The sequence below is a fragment of the Chlorocebus sabaeus genome, chromosome 2 (assembly GCF_047675955.1).
Source record: "Chlorocebus sabaeus isolate Y175 chromosome 2, mChlSab1.0.hap1, whole genome shotgun sequence".
Taxonomy (NCBI): Eukaryota; Metazoa; Chordata; class Mammalia; order Primates; family Cercopithecidae; genus Chlorocebus; species Chlorocebus sabaeus.
Window position 1 is genome coordinate 63846687 of NC_132905.1, and position 21117 is coordinate 63867803.

The 21117-nt window shown below is 47.8% G+C and overlaps 1 protein-coding gene across 1 annotated transcript in view; it reads left to right on the forward strand.

Moving 5' to 3' along the window:
• The first annotated feature begins 2749 nt into the window (after nucleotides 1-2749).
• Nucleotides 2750-21117, forward strand: part of LOC140709655 (ectonucleoside triphosphate diphosphohydrolase 6-like) — a 46341-nt gene continuing 27973 nt past the window's right edge. Inside the window, 4 exon segments of the mRNA XM_073009040.1 lie at nucleotides 2750-2933; nucleotides 14732-15050; nucleotides 17267-17343; nucleotides 20675-20818. Of these exon segments, the coding sequence (XP_072865141.1) occupies nucleotides 14759-15050; nucleotides 17267-17343; nucleotides 20675-20818 (513 nt within the window). The 5' untranslated portion in view covers nucleotides 2750-2933; nucleotides 14732-14758.

Below are 21117 nucleotides of genomic sequence, written 5' to 3' on the forward strand. Positions count from 1 at the left end.
AAAAATTATGGCTTAGGAGTCATGCAGCCCGAAGCCACAAGATTCCTAACCCCTCCAATTGCTCTAATAAATAATATTACTATTATAAAACATAAGATTGGTGTTCAAGGTATTTTTCAGACCCTACATTGTGATAGACTAGCCGCCCAGACTGGTAAACTGGCTCATCTGGTCTTGTGATCCCAACCCAGGAACTGCTTCTCCTCGTGATTTCATCCCTAACCCAACCAATCAGCACTCACCATTCCCTAGCCCCCTGACTGCTCAACTATCATTTAAAAACCCTAGTCTCCAGACTGGCACAATCCCAGCACTTTGGGAGGCTGAGGAGGGCAATCACTTGAGAGCAGGAGTTCAAGACCAGCCTGACCAACACAGTGAAACCCTGTCTCGACTAAAAATACAAATAATTAGCTGGGCATTGTGGCGTGCACTTGTAATCCCAGCTACTTGTGAGGCTGAGGCACGAGAATCACTTGAACAGAAGGTGGAGGTTGCAGTGAGCCTAGACTGCACCACTGCACTCCAGCCAGGGCAATGAAGCAAGCCACTGTCTCAAAAACAACCACCCCCAAAAAATTACTTAAACTCCGAATCTGAGGAGAGCCTGATTTGAGGAATAATAAGCCTCTGATCTCCTATTTAGCCAGCTCTATGTGTACTGAACTCTTTATCGCAATTCCCGTCTTGAAAAATTGGCTCTATCTGGGCGATAGGCAAGAAGAAGCCATTGGGTGGTTACAGTGTGATGAGTGCTATGAAGGAAATAACATAAAGGGTGACAGAGAATAACTAGAGGAGGCATTCTAGATAAAATGGTCTGAGGAGGTGACATTTGAGCTGAGTACTAAACATTGAGAAAGAATCTACAAAGGGAAGATCTGGTGCAAGACCTTTCCAAGCAGCGTATAACACACACAAAAGCCCATGCCAGCAAAAAGATTTTACTTTCACAAATTCTAGAAACTCTAAGAGTAAAAAATGGTGAAAGGAAATGAAGTGATAACACATATTCTGAGTGCAGCAGGCAGAAACAGCGCCATCACCGTTTCACGACAGGATCTGAAAATACTAGGAAAAGTGCAAATTAAAACCGTGAGACACAGTTTGGTCATTATTGGATGGGGAAAGATCCAGAAGTTTGGAAAGACCCCACTGGTGAAGATGTATGGAAACCCAAGGTCTTACACATTATTTGCCATAGTGTAAATTAGTACAGTGTCTAAGGGGGGCAATTTAGCCATGTTTAGCCAATATATTATTTTAAAGGACATATCCCAGTACAGCCAATTCCAACTCTAAGAATATTTCTGACAGATATACCCACATGCATGCACAAAGACAGTCCATGGGATCCAGTCGCATTATTCCTAACTGCAAGCAACTGGGAAAAACTTCAAGGTCCATCAGTGAGGGCCCGCATAGGCTAACCTCTCTAATAACCAAACCTCAGTGGCAGTGTCCAACCAGGTGCTTGTGGGTGACCTTCCAACAGGGACCGCACTGCCCGGCTGACAGGCCTGGTCTATGTACTGTCCGGGCATCCCATACAGTTAGCACTCATTCACCCTCAAAAGCGTCCCATCTTGAAAATAAACGCTTGCCCACTTGGTGCTTCAGGAACCTGGGCTTCTTCCACCAATAGCTCTCCCAGATGCCCCAGTGCGCAGGTGGGGCCGTCCTCCAGGGCCAGGCCTGGCTAGGGCGCACCCACACCTCCTTGGCCAGACACTGTGGGCCAGGAAGGGGCTCTGGCCCTTGCGGGAATGAGGGCGCCTAGCATAGGTGTGCACGTGGGCAGACCCCACCGTGGGGCCCCTAAGTAAGCCGGGACCTGCGAGCCAGGACAGTCAGGAGTTGCAACCTTGGTGATTTCTAGGAAGACATTAGAAAATGGGGTCAAAGGCCGGGTGCGGTGGCTCATGCCTGTAGACCCAGCACTTTGGGAGGCCGAGGCAGGCAGATCACCTTAGGTCAGGAGTTTGAGACCAGCCTGGCCAACAGGGTGAAACCTCGTCTCTACTAAAGATACAAAAATTAGCTGGGCGTGGTGACGCAGGCCTGTAATCCCAGCTACTCAGGAAGCTGAGGCAACAGAATCGCTTGAACCCGGGAGGCAGAGGTTGCAGTAAGCCGAGATCCTGCCACTGCACTCCAGCCTGGGTGAGACCCTGTTAAAAAAGAAAAAAAAAAAAAAAAGACAATGGGGTCAAGAAATGGGGGGTGGGGGGGAGTGGATTTCATGAACCTGCCTGCTCTGATGTGGCTGCATTTCCATCATGCATTGTCCTAAAAAAAGAAAAAGAAAAAAATAAAATATAGACGTGGAGGGATGGGGGAAATTGCACAGGCCGGTCCAGGCTGTGAGGCTGCCCCCTGCCAGGCACTACGGTCAGCTCCGTCGCGCCGTGAGGAAACCGGCCAAGGAAACCACTTGAATCTGGCGAGGTCCCGCCCTGAAACGCTGGGGGAACCAGACTGCCGAGCCCTGCCTCTGGGCCGACGCCAGCCCGGATGTGGACCGCAGAAAACCGCAACGCCACCCACGTAAAGAGAATCCGGCCGCCGCGCTTGCGCAGCTGGGTCCCCGACCCGGCCCGCGCCTGTGCAACTGGGTTCCCCCGGCCCGCGCCTGCGCAACTGGCCCCTCCCGCCAACCAACCCGCGCCTGCGCAACAGGGCCCCCACGACCCTCGCCTCCTCTCCCGCCTGCGCCTGCGCGGCTGGGTGCGCCCCCCCCCCCACCCCGCCCAGCCTGTGACGCCACGTGCATGTGGGTGGAGCCCATGCCCTAGGGAATCTTGGGGTGGTATCCCACTGGTGGAGGTTGGGGTGGCGCCGGCCGGGGCTGGGGAGCCCGAAAGATCGGCTGCAGCCTACTGCCCGGAAAAGGGCACTCGTCTCCGTGGGTGTGACCGAGCGCGCGGTGCAGGGTAAGCGGCGGGCCGGGGCACTGGCGGGGGCGGCCGGGGATCACCGACTGCAGGCGGGCCTCCCAACGCGGGCGCGCTGCGCTCCGGAGGACGGCCTCGGGTCACTCGCACCCCGGCTCCCACGTCCTACTGCCTTCCTGTCCAGGCTTCATCAGGGCTCCCTGGACGTCTGGGCTCCGCTGACCGGTGGGGGGCAAGTCCAGTGTTTTGGGCCACAGGGCGGACCAAATAGCAGGGGCCTCTAGCCCCAGGGGGCCCCAGCCCTGCTGCGTTCATTCATTCAGCCAGCTTTTGCGGACCCGTCCCCAGTCTGCGTCAGGAACAGGCCCCTCCGCTCCTGGATGAGCCCGGCGGGGAAGCCTCGCGTAGCAGTTTCTGGGAAACAGGTAGGATCAGGCCGCTCGGACAGGACTGAGGGTGTAAGGACGATTCACCCCGGCATTGGGGTGATGTCCCGAGGAGCTCATAGGTGGTCAGGGCGGTTCTGCCCGAGCTGACCTGGGAGCCGCGGATGCCTGGACCGAGGGAGGGAGAGCCCCTGATGTGGACAGACTAGACTCCTTCAGTGGAAAACATTCAACAGCCAGGAGAGCGTGGAAGAGGAAGGAGAGATGGGAGGGCCCACGGGAGCGTGGAAGGGAGGGTGTTTTCATTATAAGTGCAAAGGAACCAGCCACCGGGAAGTGCCTGGGCAGCTCAGGGTGTCCCTCCAGGCACCTGTATTCTAATCTTACCTGCGCGAAGCCATACACCCACGTCACACAGGATGCGGGGAATTCAGCCATAGCCTGCAGGCGGGGAATCTTCCTTGGGAGAGGTGGATTACAAGGACTATTCCTCCCGCCCGCTGTGCAACAGCCATGGGCGGCAGGTAGTCATTTTTGAAGGACCTGGCAAGCATGGTACCAATCTCGAAACTGCTTTTTGTCTCCCTCTCCTTGGCCTGGAGAGAGTGACTGGCTAGCGTGTGTGTCTGCCTCCTGAAGCTTCGGGAAAAGGACCAGGGAGATGGGCAGCCCTTTGTGTCAGGAGATCTGGAAGCGCCTCCCCTCCCACCGCCTCCTGTGTAAAGGAAACAGCAGGTGGTGTTGACGGGCCTTTCATGCACCGGTTTTTGCCAAGGAGAGAAAAACCTATTGAAACCTACCAGGAGGATGAGTGGAAGTTTCTAATGTGCTTTATTTTTGGATACAGCGTGCATGGCAGGCATTTGCATTCGTGGCCCTTCCGTGTACTGGAACTGAAAACCTGAAGAAACTGGCCAACAGATTAGGCAGCCATCAATCCACATCAGATGGCGCCTGTACTTCCAAGAGGTGGCTTGCCATCCCCATCATCTAGAAAGCCAACCAGGGGACAGGGCAGCTCCTACCACCGACAACACTGCTCCACCCTCAGATTCTCCTCTCTGACTCCTGCCTGGAGGGTGGCCTCGGCAGGAGCCACACCTCTCTGTTTGCCTGTGTGCACCCTACTTCCTATCCTTGCCTCCCCTTGGTCCCCACCTGCTACCTTCCTTGCAGCCTCATCCCACCCTCTCTCTCCTTTAAAGAACAGACTGAAATGACATTGTTTTCCTCAGTGAGTCTGTCAGGGAGAACGTGATCAACAAATTCACGCTGTGGTGTTAGTGGTTCCCACAGAAACCCCATTGCCCCTCCTGCAGGTGTCTCAGCCATGGGCAACACTTTAATCTAGTGGAATGACATTGGTGTTAAGATCTGGGCCACAGGGATATGGAGGTGACCTGTTCCTTGGGGAGAGGGTATGGTGAACATGATTGTAAGAACTCTTCTTCCCACCCCTGTGCATGATCAAGGCTGTTCCTGGTTCTATGCTCTCTCAGTACTGTGTTCTAGTTGGACTCTTGTTTTTGTCTTCCTGAACTTGGTGTGTAACTTCAGTAATTATGTCTATGTAAGGTATGTCTATGTATGTGAGTGTTTTTTGGATATCTAAAGTAGTCTTGTACTTACAGGGAAGGTGAAGTGATAAAGCACGTTCAATTTGGGGACTGAAGCTGGGGACTCTTGTGTGCTCCACCACACACTGACTGCAATCTCAGACAGGTCCGTTTACACACATTCCCAGGGCCTTGGTGCTGTCTTAGGGAAACCCAGGGCTGTGAGGTGGGCTTTGTGGGGCACTGGACACGGGACATGGCACATAAAGGGTTATTTTAAATGGGTAGACAATAAATAAGTAGCAACTTTGCCTCTAGATTTAATATACCACCTGTGAATCTGATCATGTAGAGTATGGTTCTTAGACTAACAAAGGACATGATAAGACTTGATTATGGGCCAGGTGCGGTGTCTCACACCTGTAATTCCAGCACTTTGGGAGGCCGAGGTGGGCAGATCATTTGAGGTCAGGAGTTTGAGAGCAGCCTGGCCAACATGGTGAAACACCGTCTGTACTAAAAATACAAAAATTAGCCAGGTGTGGTGGCGTGTGCCTGTAATCCCAGGTACTTGGGAGGCTGAGGCAGGAGAATTGCTTGAACCTGGGAGGCGGAGGTTGCGGTAAGCCAAGATTGTGCCACTTCACTCCAGCCTAGGTGAGAGAGTGAGACTCTGTCTCAAAAAAAAAAAAAAAAAAACTTGATTACATAAAAAGGATTTTATTAAACATATTCACAGTTGTAGGGTGTTACTATTGCTTTTTGTCCTCACTATTCATCCCTGGACTGTTTCAGAACTTTCTCTATAAATGCTGTAATTTAATTAAACATTTGATGATTACTTAGAAACCTGAAACTTTGGGTTATAGTCCACTAAGGAAGGGAGACTGTTGTGGTATGAGAGGCGCTACCTTGAAATGGACATTCCTAGTGCCATGTCTCTTCTCCCAATCTCAGCTAATGTTGCCTTAATGTGCATCTTTCCCAGCCCCAAGCCTGTCACCTCTCATAGAGTCCATCCTATTTCTGGACCAGCCCCAAACCTGTCACCTCTCATAAGGCCTGTCCTGTTTCCCACTGATGTCCCGCTGGCATATCAAACTCAGCATGTTGAAAACCTGATCACTGCTGCCTCCTGCCAAATGGTCCGTTCCCAGATGACCTGTTTCAGCTCATGGCCATCACCCAGTCCTGTGGCATCTGTGATGCCTGCATCTTCCTCCTACTGCCCATTCTCCCCCTCAGTACACTGCTGAGCCATCAGCGGATCCCCTTCAACAGGTGCTGGCTGAGCAGCTGCTGGGCTCTGGTTTTGTGTTGGGTGTTGGAGGTTCTGGGATGGGGGCTGGTCCCTACTCCTGGAGTAGGCGCCATCTAACCAGAGCGAGAGGGGCCTGGAAGAAGAACTGCACATGTCATGTGCTATGGAAATGGCAGAGCAGCCAGGAGCCCAAGGGAGGAGCTCCGCCAGCACATTTCAGCAGGAAGAATCTTAGTAAGGCATGATCTGTCTCCTTCGTTGAGAGAGTAGGGCGTGAGTGTGATCAGAACTGTAAAACGTTTTGTATTTGACACAGTGGGTGGGCCCTGCTCTCTTTATCCCCATCCCTCACCCCACAGAGTTCCTTAAGTCCTATAGCAACAGAACTTATTTCTGTTACCTGCCTGGCCTAGCCATTGAAGGATTTTAAAATAAAATAGACATAACACAAAAGTTACCAACATAACCCTTTCTAAATGTACAACTAAGTTCTGTGGCATTAAGTGCATTCACAACCACCATCACCATCCGTCTCCAGAACCTTTTCATGTTCCCCAACTGAAACTCTTTACCCAGTAAGTCCTCCTCACCCCCCTGCCCTCAGCACCTGCCCTTCTACTCTCTCTCTGTATGATTTGACAGCTCTAGGTAACTCATATAAGTGGAATCCTACACTATTTGTCTTTTTGTGACTGGCTTATTTCACTTAGTGAAATGCCTTTAAGGCTCGTCCATGTTGTAGCATGTGTCAGAATTTCCTTCCTTTTTAAAACTGAATAATATTTCATTCAAAATTCCATTCAGTTCTAAATTGAATTTTGTGTATCCATCTGTCAATGGATGTTTGGATTATTTCTGTCTTGTCTGTTGTGAATAATGCTTCAGTGAATGTAAGTGTGTAGCTCTTTAAGATCCTGCTTTCAACTCTTTTGGAAGTGGGATTGCTGAACCATATGGTAGTTCTGGCTTTGATTTTCGGAGGAAGCTCCATGCTGTTTTCCAAGGCAGCTGCACCATCTGACTTTCCCACCAGCAGCGCACAGGGGTTCCAGTTTCTCTACATCTTCACTAGTATTTGTTATTTTCTGTTTGTTTGATAGTGGCCATCCTAATATATGATGTGATTTTGCTAATGACTCATGATGTTGAGCCTCTTTTTGTATGCTTTTTATCTGCTATTTTTTAATCAGATTTTTGTGGTTGACTTTTAAGAGTTCTTTATATATTCTGATTATTAACCCTTTTCAGAGCAGACGTACTGTTTATCTATTTTCTCCTGTTCTGTAGGTTGTGTTTTCATTTTGTTGATTGTTTCTTTTGCTGGGTAGAAGCCATTTAGTTAGTGTAATTCCACTGGTTTATTTTTGCTTCCATTGCCTGTGCTTTTGGTGTCATATCTAAGAAATCGTTGCCAAATTCTTTATTATTTGTCTTGGTGGATTTTTTGTTCAGGAATTTGTCCATTTCATCTAGGTTATCCAGTTTGTAGGCATACAGTTGTTCATAGTACTCTCTTATAATCATTTTTATTCCGTAAAATAGGTAGTAATGTACCCCCTTTCATTCCAGATTACGGCTATTTGAGTCTTCTTTCTTTATTCCCTAGTCAGTCTAGCTAAAAGGTTTGACAGTTATGTTGACTTTTGAAGAACCAAATTTTAGTTTCATTTATTTTCTCTATTTTTCTATTCTCTATCCTCCTCTAATCTTTATTATTTTGCTCCTCAATTTTTACTTTTTTTCTCCTCCTTTTTTCCTCCTCCTTTTTCTAGCTTTATGTTTAGTTTGTTCTTTTAGTAGTTATTTAAGGTGTACAGTTAGATTGTTTGTTTGAGCCCTTTCTTCTCTTCTAAAGCAAGTGTTTACAGCTGTACATTTCCCTATTGGCACTGTTTTTCCTGCATCCCGTAAGTTTTGGAAGGTTGTGTTTTTGTTTTCACTTATCTCAAGGTATTTTCTAATTTTCATTATGACTTCTTCTTTGACTCTTTGGTTGTTTAAGGTTGTGCTCTGTTGAATTTCCACATAATTGTGAATTATCCAGTTTTCCTTCTGCTGTTGATTTCTGGTGTCACCCCACTGTGACTGGAAAAGATGCTTTGTATGGTTTGGATTGTTTAAAATGCATTAAGGCATGTTTTGTAGCCCACCATCTGGCATTGCGTGTAGGGTGTTCTGTTACACTCTTGCTCTGTAGTGTCGTTTGAGTCCTCTGTTTCTTTGTTGATCTTCTGTCTCATTTTTCTGTCTATTATTCAAAGTGAGACATTTCAGTCTCCTAGTATAATAATATTACTATTATTGATAGTTGTCTATTTCTCTTCAATTTTATCAGTGTCTGGTTTATGTATTTAGGGGTTTTGATGTTTGTTGCATGTATGTTAACAATCATTTTATATTCCCGGTGAATTGACTATTTTATCATGATATAATATACTTCTCTGTCTCTTGTGACAGTTTTTGACTTAAAGTCTCTTTTGTCTGATATTGGTATAGCAACCCCTGCTCTCCTTTGGTCACTCCTGGCGTTGACTCTTTTCCATTCTTTTACTTTCAGCCCATATGTGCTCTTAGATCTAAAGCGAGTTTCTTGTAGATAGAATACACAGCTGACCCTTGAACAATATGGGTTAGGGATACCAACCCCTCACCTGCAGTTGAAAATCCAAGTGTAACTTCAGTCTAGAATGCAGTGGTGCAATCATGGCTTGCTGCAGCCTTGAGCTCTGGGGCTCAAGTGATTCTCCCAGCTCAGCCTCCCCAAGAAGCCTGGGACTATAGGCGCACACCACCATGTCCAGCTAATTTTTTGATTTTTTGTAGAGACAGGTTCTCCCTATGCTGCCCAGGCTAGTCTCAAACTCCTGGGCTCAAAAAAAACCTCTCGCCTTCGCCTCCCAAACTGGTAGCCTACTGTTGAAGAAGCCTTACTGATAACATAAAGAGTTGATTAACACATAGTTTGTATGTTATATGAATTATAATCTGTATTATTACTATGAGGTAAGCTAGTGAACAGAAAATGTTATTATAATAAGAAATCATAAGAAAGAGAAAATGTATTTGCTATTTAGTAAGTGGAAGTATATTATCATAAAGGTCTTCATCTTCATTGTCTTCATGTCGAGTAAGCTAAGGAGCAGGTGAAAGAGGAAAGGTTGATCTTGCTGTCTCGGAGGTGGCAGGAGTGGAAGAAAATCTGGATATAAGTAGACCTGTGCAGTTCAAACTCATGTTGTTTGAGGGTCAGCTGTAGTCAGGTCTCGTTTTTTAATCTATTCTGTCAATCTGTGTCTCTTGATTGAGGAGTTAATCCATTTATATTTAAAGTAATTACTCATAGGAAAGGACTTGTTTTTGCTATTTTGTTGTTTGTATATATTTTATAGCTTTTTTGTCCTTCATTACTACCTTCTTTTGTATTTAGTTGATTATCTGTAGGTTCCGTTTTTGATTCCCTTCTCATTTCCTTTTTTGTATATACTACAGATATTTTCATCGTGGTTACAACCATAGGGATTGCATACATAACATCCTGAAGTTACAGCAATCTATTTTAAATTGATATCAATTTAATTTCAGTCAGTTCACAGTAACCTCTCCTTTACAATTCCATCTACTCCCACTTTGTTATTGATGTCACAGATTATATCTGTATGTATTGGGTATGTACCATTAGCATAAACCTGTAATTATTTTTATGCATATATCTTTTAAATCCTGAAGAAAATATTAAGTAGTGTTGCAGACCAATTGTACACTAATACTAGTTTCTAAATTTGTCCCTCCGTTTGCCTTTGCTGGAGATGTTTGTGTTTTCTTACAGCTTTTAGCTGCTGTCTAGTGCCCTTTTGTTTTAACTTCCAGGACTCCCTTTAGCAGTCTTGTAGGGCAGATCTAGTGGCAGTGAACACCCACATCTTTTATTAATCTGGAAGTGTCTTAATTTCTCCCTCATTTGTGAAGGACAGTTTTGCTGAATATAGAACTCTCCATTGACGGATTTTTTTTTTTTTTTTTTTCTTTTAGCAGTTTGGGTGTATCATCCCACTGCCTCTGGCCTCTGAGGTTTCTGCTAAGACATTGGCTAACAGTGTTATTGAGGATTCCTTGTACATTATGAGCCATTCTTCTGCTGCTTTCAATATTCTGCCTTTGTCTTTACACAGTTTGATTACATTGTGTCTTAGTGTGGGTCTCTTTGGGTTTATCTTACGTGGAGTTTACTGAGCTTCTTGGATGTTTATATTCATGTCTTTAGTCAAATTTGGGAGGTTTTTAGCTATTCTTTCTTCACATAATTTCTCTGCCCCATTCTCTGTTCTCCTTCTTAGACTTCTATAATGTGCATGGTGCATGTGAGGGAGGCCCCTAAGTCCCTGAGGCTCTGCTCACTTTCCTCATTCTTTTTGCTCCTCTGACTTGATATATTCAAATGTGCTGCGTTCAAGTTTGCTGATTCCTGTGCTGACCCAAATTCCTCTGGTCAGAGTTTTCAGTTCAGTTTTGTATTTTTCAGCTCCACAATTTCTGTTTGATTCCTTTTTATAATTTCTCATTTTGTTGTCGTTGTTGTTTTCTTGGTTTATTTTCATTCTTTATCTGTTTTCCTTCAGCTCTTTTAAAAGGCATATTTAAGATAGTCATTTTTAAGTCTTGGTCAAGTGCATCCAGTGCCTGCATTTCTTCAGGGATGGATTCTGCCGCTTCATTTTCTTCCTCTGAGTGAGCTGTGTTTTCCCATTTGTATGCCTTGTGAGTTTTTTGCTAAACTTTGGGCATTTGAAAAACAGCTCCATGTCCCAGTCTTTGCAGACTAACTGTGTTTTGGGAATGGCCCCCACCAAATAGCAGGATCTGTCTAAGCCTACGGATCAGCTCAGGATGAAGGCTGAAGTCTCCTCAGCTTTCTTCTGAGGATGCATCTTCCCTGGGCCTGTGTATATGTTTTTTTTCAATTTCCCCATATTCTTGACTATTTAAAAATATCTTCAAGCTTCCCTTTGGAATATACCAAGAAATGTATTTGGAGTTACCTCTGTTTTTCTTTTGGTTTTTTTTGTTGTTTTTTTTTTGTTTTTTTTGAGGCGGAGTCTCGCTCTGTGGCGCAGGCTGGAGTGCAGCGGCTTAATCTTGGCTCACTGCAAGCTCCGCCTCCCGGGTTCACACCATTCTCCTGCATCAGCCTTCTGAGTAGCCAGGACTACAGGCGCCCACCACCACGCCCAGCTAGTTTTTTGTATTTTTTAGTAGAGACAGGGTGTCACCGTGTTAGCCAAGATAATCTCGATCTCCTGACTTCGTGATCTGCCTGCCTCGGCCTCCCAAAGTGCTGGGATTACAGGCATGAGCCACCACGCCCGGCCTGGAGTTACCTTTGTTTTTCTATTGTTGTAAATTTAGATTCCTGAATTGGGGTTTGGTGGTGTGATGTGTTGCTCACATGTGCCCGGAACTCCTGTTCCTAAAAGGACTTTGAGATCAAGGAACACATATTTAATCTCCCCTTTATGGCTTGGTTTTAGTTCCTCTTTCCAAGTTGAATAACCAATTTTTCATTGCTGTTTTGTTTAAGTTGGTGCTCTGAAGCTTAATCTCAGTACCCTTAACTCTGAATTGTCAAATTTTGATAAAATGTGTGCCCCCTTTTTTTTTTTTTTGGTAAGAGAAAACAGGTCTTAATGTCTGCCAGAACACAATTTATTTGCCTTGTTGGCTCCATTAAACTTTTACAAAGCTTTAAGTACATATATATCTTACTTTCCCAAAGTCTCCCCCAGTCCCTCCTTGGGCTTGAGATGTTCTACTGTATTTCTTACCTGTCATTCTTGCCCCAGGTATGCGTGGGTTTGTAGTCACCCTACAGCTTTGCCTAGCAGTGCCCACAACCATTTCCCTGACTTCCTATCTGAGCTCTGAGCTCAGAGTCAGGTGAAACAGAGATCTGTTCCTCAGGCAGCCCAAGGCAGATTAGGATGTTGCAGAAAGGTCCACTCCGCTGCCTCCAGTTCAAGGGAAGGAATTGGGAACCGGGCTGCTGCTTTCATCAGGCAGCGCCGTGCTGGGGAGGCGTGGGGCAGGAGTGAGTGAAGCACCGCAGAGTTCCTGACATCCTGAATGTGGCTGCTTCTGGGCTGGGCATTCTCTTGGTTGCTGTAGATCGTTGCCTGTTTTGCAGAGCTCCTATGCAATATTTTAACCAGTCTCTTGTTGTTTTAATGTTTCTCTGTGGGGGAACGAGGGCCTTTGAGCTTCTTCTTTTACCGTCTTGCTGTGTCCTCTCCCTGTTAATGGATTTTCTACAGGATTCTGTTGTGTGTCTGGTGACATTATAGAAGGTGCAGGGGTGGAGGAGCAGCCTCTTCCATTCTAAAGAAGGGCTTGGATACCATGCTGGGCAGCAGCAGCACAAGACAAACTGAGTCCCTGCCCTGGGGGCTCATGGCCTAGACGGGAGACACAGACCTACAGGAACCAGGTCTATTAATACTGGTTTCATCACAGCTGGTGGTGGGTAAAGGGAACTCAGAGAGTATGTGATGGGGCATGTGGAGGTTGGGGGCATCCAGGAAGGGGGTGGCAGTGACATTTCAGTGGAGGTTTCAGAATGAAAACACGGTGCCACGGTGGTGGACCAGTATTCTGGGAATGGGTATCAGTCTGTGCCAGGGGCCTGAGGCAGGGAGAGGCTGAGTTCTAGGGGCAGAAGGCGGCACTGTTCTCAGAGCACTGTGGGCAAGGACAGAAGAGTGCGATGAAGCAGCAGGGGCCGGCAGGGACAGGCCCAGGCAGAGGCTGCAACATGATCCTGAGAGCTGTAGGAAGCCCCTGAGTGTGGTGGGACCCAGGCCCAACATAGGGCTGGGGAGGGGCTGCACCTTGGCATCTGCCAGGAGAGCCTTTTTGCAGCCCTGCCCATGGCACATGCTCAAGGAAGGGTGGTTTTCCTGTCTCCTGCCCCAGTGTGGGTAGCCAGGCCACTGGTGAGGCTTCTTCCCTCGGCACGGGGCACTGTGGCAGTGCTTGTCTTGCCTCTCTGGGCCTGAGGATAGCCAGCTGTGGCCACAGGTGGGACCTCAGTAAGGAAGGGCCAGGAAGGGCCTGCTCCCTGTGCTCTGCCCCACAGGCCCTGTCCTTCCATTCTGCTGTGCCCAAACAGCCTCAGGTAGTGCAGGTCGCTGCTGACTTGCCCCTTGGACTGCCACTGCCTCCTCCTCAGCAGCACAGCCATGCTGTCCTTGGCTCCACAGAGATGCCACCTCCTGCTGCCCTTCTGTAAAGCCCGCACGTGGCACATGCTTTCTCTACAACCTGTTCTGAGCACACTGAATCCCCAAAGTCACGAGGGGCTCTCCCATGAGCAGCCCCACCTTACAGATGAGGCTGGCCCCCTCGAGGGGCATCTTGCCCACTGTCATACGTGGCTGCAGGCAGAACCGGTACCCCTTCCAGCCCGGCACCCTCCTGACCCCTGCTCCCCTCGGAGTGGCCACTCACCAGGACCGCCTGAGAGAGTGAGCGGGGGACAAGCTGATGGATGTTCCCCAGGGTTGGCGGCCCTAGAGTTGGCCCACGCTTCTTGTCCTTTGAAGCCTCAGGTTCCTACATGCTGCCTCACACTGGAGCAGCCCATGAAACTTGAACAAATGCTTTCATTTTGGGTGTATTGATCCAAAAATAATGGTACCCAATGAATTTTTTGCTACTTTAGTAGAATTTTTTTTTTTTTTTTTTTTTTTTTGAGACGGAGTCTCGCTCTGCCGCCCAGGCTGGAGTGCAGTGGCGCAATCTCGGCTCACTGCAAGCTCCGCCTCCCGGGTTCACGCCATTCTCTTGCCTCAGCCTCCCGAGTAGCTGGGACTACAGGCGCCCGCCACCTCACCCGGCTAGTTTTTTGTATTTTTTAGTAGAGACGGGGTTTCACTGTGTTAGCCAGGATGGTCTCGATCTCCTGACCTCGTGATCCGCCCGTCTCGGCCTCCCAAAGTGCTGGGATTACAGGCGTGAGCCACCGCGCCCGGCCGTAGAATTTTTGTAGGCTTTGGAAGTACACAGACAATATTATCTCCTTGGCATAAATGGGCTATGTGAACGAAAAAAGGTATTCGTTATGAAACTTCCAGAAAAACAAGCTACATTTTTCAGGTTTGTCTGGGGCTCTCAGTAGTTGCCCAAGGGCTGGAGTTTAAACCTTTCGAAAAGTAAATTGCCTGAATAGAAGTATAACTGAGGATTGAAAGACTGAATCAGATATGTGCTTCTGTTCCCATGAACAGTTTGGGAACACCATTTACATGTGGCTTTTTTTACATAAATCGCCATGTGTCCCACGCTGCTGGTGGGACCCTCCCTTAGAGGAGCCAGCAGCTGTGGCCTGTGCGCCAGGTCAGCACCTGCAAGGTGTGTGACCTTGAGCAGGCTGTCCTGCCTTTATAAACCTCAGTTCCTCTTCTGTGAAATGGGATCACACCTTCTGGAATCATTATGAGGATCAAATGAAGCTTCTGATTCCTGGGGGGAACATGGAGCGGTTTCAGGTTGAACATTTTGTCCCTGGACCTGGGGACGTCTGACTCTCCTTGGAACTTGGCACCCTAACGTGCTCTTCCTGCCTCTCCCCCTTCCCACCAGCAGCCGCAGCACGGTCCTTGGCAGACAAGGATGAGAAAAATATCCAACCACAGGAGCCTGCGGGTGGTGAAGGTGGCATACCCCCTGGGGCTGTGTATGGGCCTGTTCATCTATGTTGCCTACATCAAGTGGCACCGGGCCACCGCCACCCAGGCCTTCTTCAGCATCACCAGGGCAGCCCCGGGGACCCGGTGGGGTCAGCAGGCCCACAGTCCCCAGGGGACAGCTACAGACAGGCACGAGGTCTTCTACGGGATCATGTTTGATGCAGGAAGCACTGGCACCCGAGTACATGTCTTCCAGTTCGCCCGGCCCCCCAGAGGTACCCGCCTCTCATGGCAGGGCTCTCGGGATCTTCTCCCCTGTGCTACAGTGTTGGCCAGGTCCCCTGCCGCAGACTCACCTGGGAGCTTGTCTAAATGCAGTTTCCCAGAGATGCTGACGCCGATGTAGGCTGGGGTCCAAGCATCTGAATTTCCCGGGAGTCCCAGATCATTCTTACACTAGTGAGTGGTGATCCTGCTGAAGGACAGCTGAGACCTTGAGGGTGTTTGGTGGCCCGTCCCCTCCCTACATTCACCAGCAGGTCAGGTGGCTGGGACCAGGATTTAGGCCAGTGGCTATTTGGGGCTTTGTGGGGAGTTCAGGCAGGAAGTATCCCCAGATTCAGGCCCATGGGAGCCAGAAAATCAGGAAAGCCAGATAAATAGCAAAGGCTCCTGGGCTTGACCAGGAGCTGCCAGGTGGGCCAAGATGGCCAGGGACAACAGCCGAGAGGGGTCTCAGCTGGAGAAGGGAGCTGGAGCGTGGACCCCGTTGGCTGTGCTTCTAGGGTGGGCCTCAGGCCGGGATGGGCAGCTTCTCTTGAGGGGTCCCCCTTGCCACCCATTCCTCTGCTCTCCGACCACCCTCTTCCCTCTGCCTGTGACCCTGAGGTTCGCCCTCCATGTGTCTCTAGCCATAGCCAGTGAGAGTTTGCAGCCCCTGTCAGGCAGGTCCCCTGGGTGTCCCACGTTCTTCTTGGCTGACCTAGAACCTGTGGGGTAGACACCATCCTGGCATTGCACGGTTCTGCTGGCGCTGGAGACTCCAAAGCTGGGTGGTGTGTTGTATTTACTTTTGACTCCATTTATTTTTTAACTTATTACAGTAGTGAAATATTTAGATGCCATGTATGCTTATCTCTAAAAGTGGCTTCGAAGCCTGTAATCCCAGCTATGCAGGAAGCTAAGGCAGGAGAATCGCTTGAACCTGGTGGGCGGAGGTTGCAGTGAGCCAAGATCATGCTATTGCACTCCAGCCTGGACAACAAGAATGAAATTCCATCTCAAAAAAAAATTTTTTTTTTAATAGAACTTTTAAAAAAGTAATAATTAATTAAAAAGTAAAGCTGCTTCGAAGCTAAGCATGCAACAGACATCAGCCTGCGATGCTTTTGGAGCCATGTCCCAGGGTTTTCTCTTTGGAGAGAAAAGACCTTGCAAAAAGTTTTGTCCCTGATCTTTTCTGGTCCAGTCTTCGTGTCTGAATTTAGTATTCCTCCTTGTTGTATGCACGAGTTCATGCCACTCCTAATAGTTTAAAACACTGCATTTTTTAAAGTGAAGAAAAAACCTAATCTTGAGAACCCTGTAATAAATTCATTTCAGAATCAAGGAAATGGTGTTCCTATTTTCAGTTTGAAGTCACTTGTCCTGTTCTTCTGTTTATTGAATTAGCAAGAATTAACTGTGTTAAAATTTAACACTGATGTAGTTGTTTCGCATGTAAATTATCTTCAGTTAAGTTGGATTTTTATTTATTTTTTATTTATTTATTTTTGAGATGGAGTCTCGCTCTGTCACCCAGGCTGGAGTGCAGTGGTGTGATCTTGGCTCACTGCAACCTCCGCCTCCCGTGTTCAAGCCATTCTCCTGCCTCAGCCTCCCAAGTAGCTGGGACTACAGACACCCGCCACCACACCCAGCTATTTTTTTTGTATTTTTGGTAGAGACGGGGTTTCACCATATTCTCCAGGATGGTCTCAAACTCCTGACCTCGTGATCTTCTCACCTCGGCCTCCCAAAGTGCTGGAATTACAGGCGTGAGCCACCGTGCCTGGCCATAAAGTTGGATTCTTAAAAAGTAAAATGCAGGGCACAGTAGCTTGCACCTGTAGTCCCAGCTACTCAGAAGGCTGAGATGGGAGGATTGCTTGAGCCCAAAAGTTCAAGACCAGCCTGGGCAACATAGCAAAAGCCCATCTCTTTTAAAAAAAAATAATTATAATAAATATAATTTTAAAAAAATAATTATAATAAATATAATTTTTAAAAAATAATAAGTAACGTTCTGGCCAAGACATTAGGTATTATACTCATCTTGTTCTGATGAACAAAGAGTCAGAATTTAGACAAGGAATAGCTGAAGGGCCCCTGCCACTTGGGGATTGGTCTGTATTGTCAGCGTCTGTCTTTAAAAAGTGTGGCTAGTTGTGATTGTATGTGTTCTCGTGTGTGTATTCATAGTTGTACCCTTTTCAACATGTTTTTCCCTTAGAAACTCCCACCTTGACCCATGAAACCTTCAAAGCACTGAAGCCAGGTCTTTCTGCCTATGCTGATGATGTTGAAAAGGTAAGGATCCTCTCCCGTGTCTCCCTGTTCAACTGCGGAATGTGTTCAAGCCAGTTCTTTTCCTTTGAATGTGGTAGGCTGTCTTCACAAGGGAAGGGGGCTTTGACGGTGCTGCCTGGGCATTTCACGCCATTTGGGATGGTCAGATGAGAGAAGGTGTGCAGCGCGTGAGGCCAAAGGAGAATGCACCCCCACCCGGCTCCATCCTCTGACTCCACTGTGCCAGCGCTCAGTTCTCCAACCTGGGGGTCCCGAGGTCTTGGTACAGGTCAGAAGCACAAATCCTACAAACTTACAAGAATCATTATTTGACAGTTTACTTATTCATATTTTTACACTAATTTTGTCTTGTGAATTTTGCATAATACATTTTTAATTTTTTGTTGTGGTTTCTGATTGAAGATAGCAAACATTGACTGAAATAAAAAATTAACGTTGGCCGGGCCTGGTGGGTCACACATGCAATCCCAGCACTTTGGGAGGCTGGGGCAAGAGGATCTCTTGAGCCCAGGAGTTCAAGACCAGCCTGGGCAATGGAGTGAGAACCCCATTGCTACAAAATTTAAAGATCAGCTAGGCATGGTGGTACACACTGTCATCCCAACTACTTGGGAGACTGAGGTGGGGGGATCACTTGGGCCTGGGAGGTCAAGGCTACAGTGAGCCACGATTGTGCCCCAGGTGACAGAGTGAGACCTTATATGTAAAGAAAAAAGTTAAAAACATGTTACGGGCTGGGCGCAGTGGCTCACGCCTGTAATCCCAGCACTTTGAGAGGCTGAGGCGGGTGGATCACCTGAGATCAGGAGTTCCAGACCAACCTGGCCAACATGGTGAAACCTCATCTCTACTAAAAATACAAAAATGAGCTGGGCATGGTGGTTCCAGCTACTTGGGAGGCTGAGGCAGGAGAATCACTTGAACATGGGAGGCAGAGGTTGCAGTGAGCCGAGATTGCGCCACTGCACTCCAGCCTGGGGGACAGAGTGAGACTCCAACCCCATCCAAAAACAATATATTATGCAAAATCCACAAAACCAAATAAATAGAAATTTAATAAAATTGTCAAATAATGATTTATGTAAGCTTGTATCATTGCTACTTCTATCTCAGGTCCTTAAAGCTTACAGCTGCACTAATGCAGGATGCATTACTGCAGGATGCCTGATTTTCTACTGAGGCACCCACAAAATGGGCTATGGAGAGAGTTGTAACTTCCTTTTGGTTCAGGCATTTCTTAAGTCATGAGCTAGTACATTGCTCTTGTCCACAAGTGTGTCATGGTCTTGGACGATGTAGTTCAAGCCTTGCTTTCCTGTAGCTTTGTTAAAAAAGAAATTGAAATTAGTGATTCTAGAGTGACCTTACAGCTAAACCTGATTAAATGAGATAAATTTAGAATAAGCTCCTAGGATTTTTAAGGCCTTAGTTGTTTGAGTAGTTGACACACATTCAAGTGGGACAAATGTCCACGCCCTCCAGGGTGACAGCACAGATTTCCCTCCTACTCCGGGCTGCCTCGGAGGCCCACATCCTGGCTCTCTTAGCATCCTTTGAGGCTGGTTGATGTGTATGTAAACAGAGGCATCTGTGTTCTCCCCATTTTTACCTCACACCCATGGTGGCGTCCATACCGAGGCCCTTGGCTTTGCTGCTGAGCAGGATAGTTGGACAGCGTTTATGTCTGCATGTGCAGAGCTTCCTTAGTTTTTTTGGCTGAATGTTATTGCCTGGATGCTGCACTCTTATCTCATGGAACCAGTCCCCTTCTGAAGGACGTTTAGATAATGTCCAATTTTTCTCTCTTGACAGTAGAAAAAGGCTGCACCTGACACATACTTCATTATCCACACACTCAAGGGGCATCTCTCAGATGAATTCTCTATTTTTTTTTTTCCGAGATGAGGTCTCTCTCTGTCACCCAGAGAGTGGCACAATCACAGCTCACTGCAACCTCTGCCTCCTGGGCTCAAATTATCCTCCCACCTCAGCCTCCCGAGGAACTGGAACCATAGGTGCACACCGCAATGCTCGGCTAATATTTAAATGCTTTGTAGAGATGGGAGTCTTGCTGTGTTGCCCAGGGTGGTCTTGACCTCCTGGGCTCAAGTGATCCTCCCACCTCGGCCTCCCAAGATGAATTACTGGAGTGGGATTTCTGGATAGGAGGAATGTGTTTTTCCCTTGGACAGATGCGGCCCACGTGTCCCCACAGAATCACACCTGTCTACAACACCCGGCCGCCTTCCAGGCCTTCACTCTCATGCACACACCGACATAGGGCCTTATCCAGCCTTGGGTTCTGGATCCAGCACTCTGGCAGGTGAAGTGACTCCTCGATGTAGGTGTCATGGGGGTTTAGTGCCAGGAGGGACCCTAGAATTGCCTAGTGCCACACCTTTGCAATGTCCAGTGAAGCTGAGGCTCACCTGAGATTGCCCGTGAGGATTGGCACAGGTCTGGGTGTGGGCTTAGGTCACCAGGCTACAGTAGAACAGCAGGCTTATTCTCCTGACCTGTCCTCCCCCTGCCATGTTTCACCTGGTCCCTGTGTTCCCACACACCTGCCAGTACCACTTGCGTCACTGTTTCCTGCAGATTTTGAAAATCAGGAAAAAAAAATTTATAAAGGCAAGGGCCAGGGATGGTGGCTGACACCTCTAATGATAGCACTTTGCGGGGCTGAGGTGGGAAATGGCTTGAGGCCAGGAGTTCAAGACCAACATGGGTAACACAGAGACATAGTATCTCTATAAGAAGTTTTTTTTTCTTTTCTTTTTTCTTTTTTTTTTTTTTTTGAGATGGAGTCTCGCTGTGTCGCCCAGGCTGGAGTGTAGTGGTGCCATCTCAGCTCACTGCAAGCTCTGCCTCCCAGGTTCATGCCATTCTCCTGCCTCAGCCTCCTGGGTAGCTGGGACTATAGGCGCCCACCACGACACCTGGCTAATTTTTTGTATTTTTAGTAGAAACGGGGTTTCACTGTGTTAACCAAGATGGTCTTGATCTCCTGACCTTGTGATCCACCTCAGCCTCCGAAAGTGCTGGGATTATAGGCGTGAGCCACCTCACCCGGCCAGAAGTTTTTAAAAATTAATTGGGCATCGTGGCTCACGCCCTTGTCCCAGCTACTTGGAAGGCTGAGGCAGGAGGATCACTTGAGCCCAGGAATTCAAGGCTGCAAATGAGCTGTGATCAAGCCACTTCACTTTAGCCTGGGCAACACAGTGAGACTGTCTCCAGAAACCAAAAAACCCTGGAAGGGTGGAAGCAGCACGTGTGACCCTGTATGCTGCATTTGACAAACCCCGCTTTGCTCTTACCGTGTTCACAGAGCGCTCAGGGAATCCAGGAACTACTGGATGTTGCGAAACAGGACATTCCATTCGACTTCTGGAAGGCCACCCCTCTGGTCCTCAAGGCCACAGCTGGCTTACGCCTGTTACCTGGAGAAAAGGCCCAGAAGTTACTACAGAAGGTGAGCCTGGCCATTCCCCAGTGCCATTAGCCAGCCCCCAGGACCTACTGATGACTAAAAACACCTGCTGTCTCACCAGTGCTGCACCATCAGGCAGGACACAGATGCTTCTGAAGAAAAGTTTGAGCATCACTTTTAGGTGGAGAGATGGTGGGCAGATGATACTTTGTTCCTTGTGACATTTAAGGTTATTCATGTTTTCTAGAGTGAATCTGTGTTTTATAGGAAGGAAGGCAGCTTGATTTTAGAAGTGTACTGTGGGCTGGGCACAGTGGCTCATGCCTGTACTCCCAGTACTC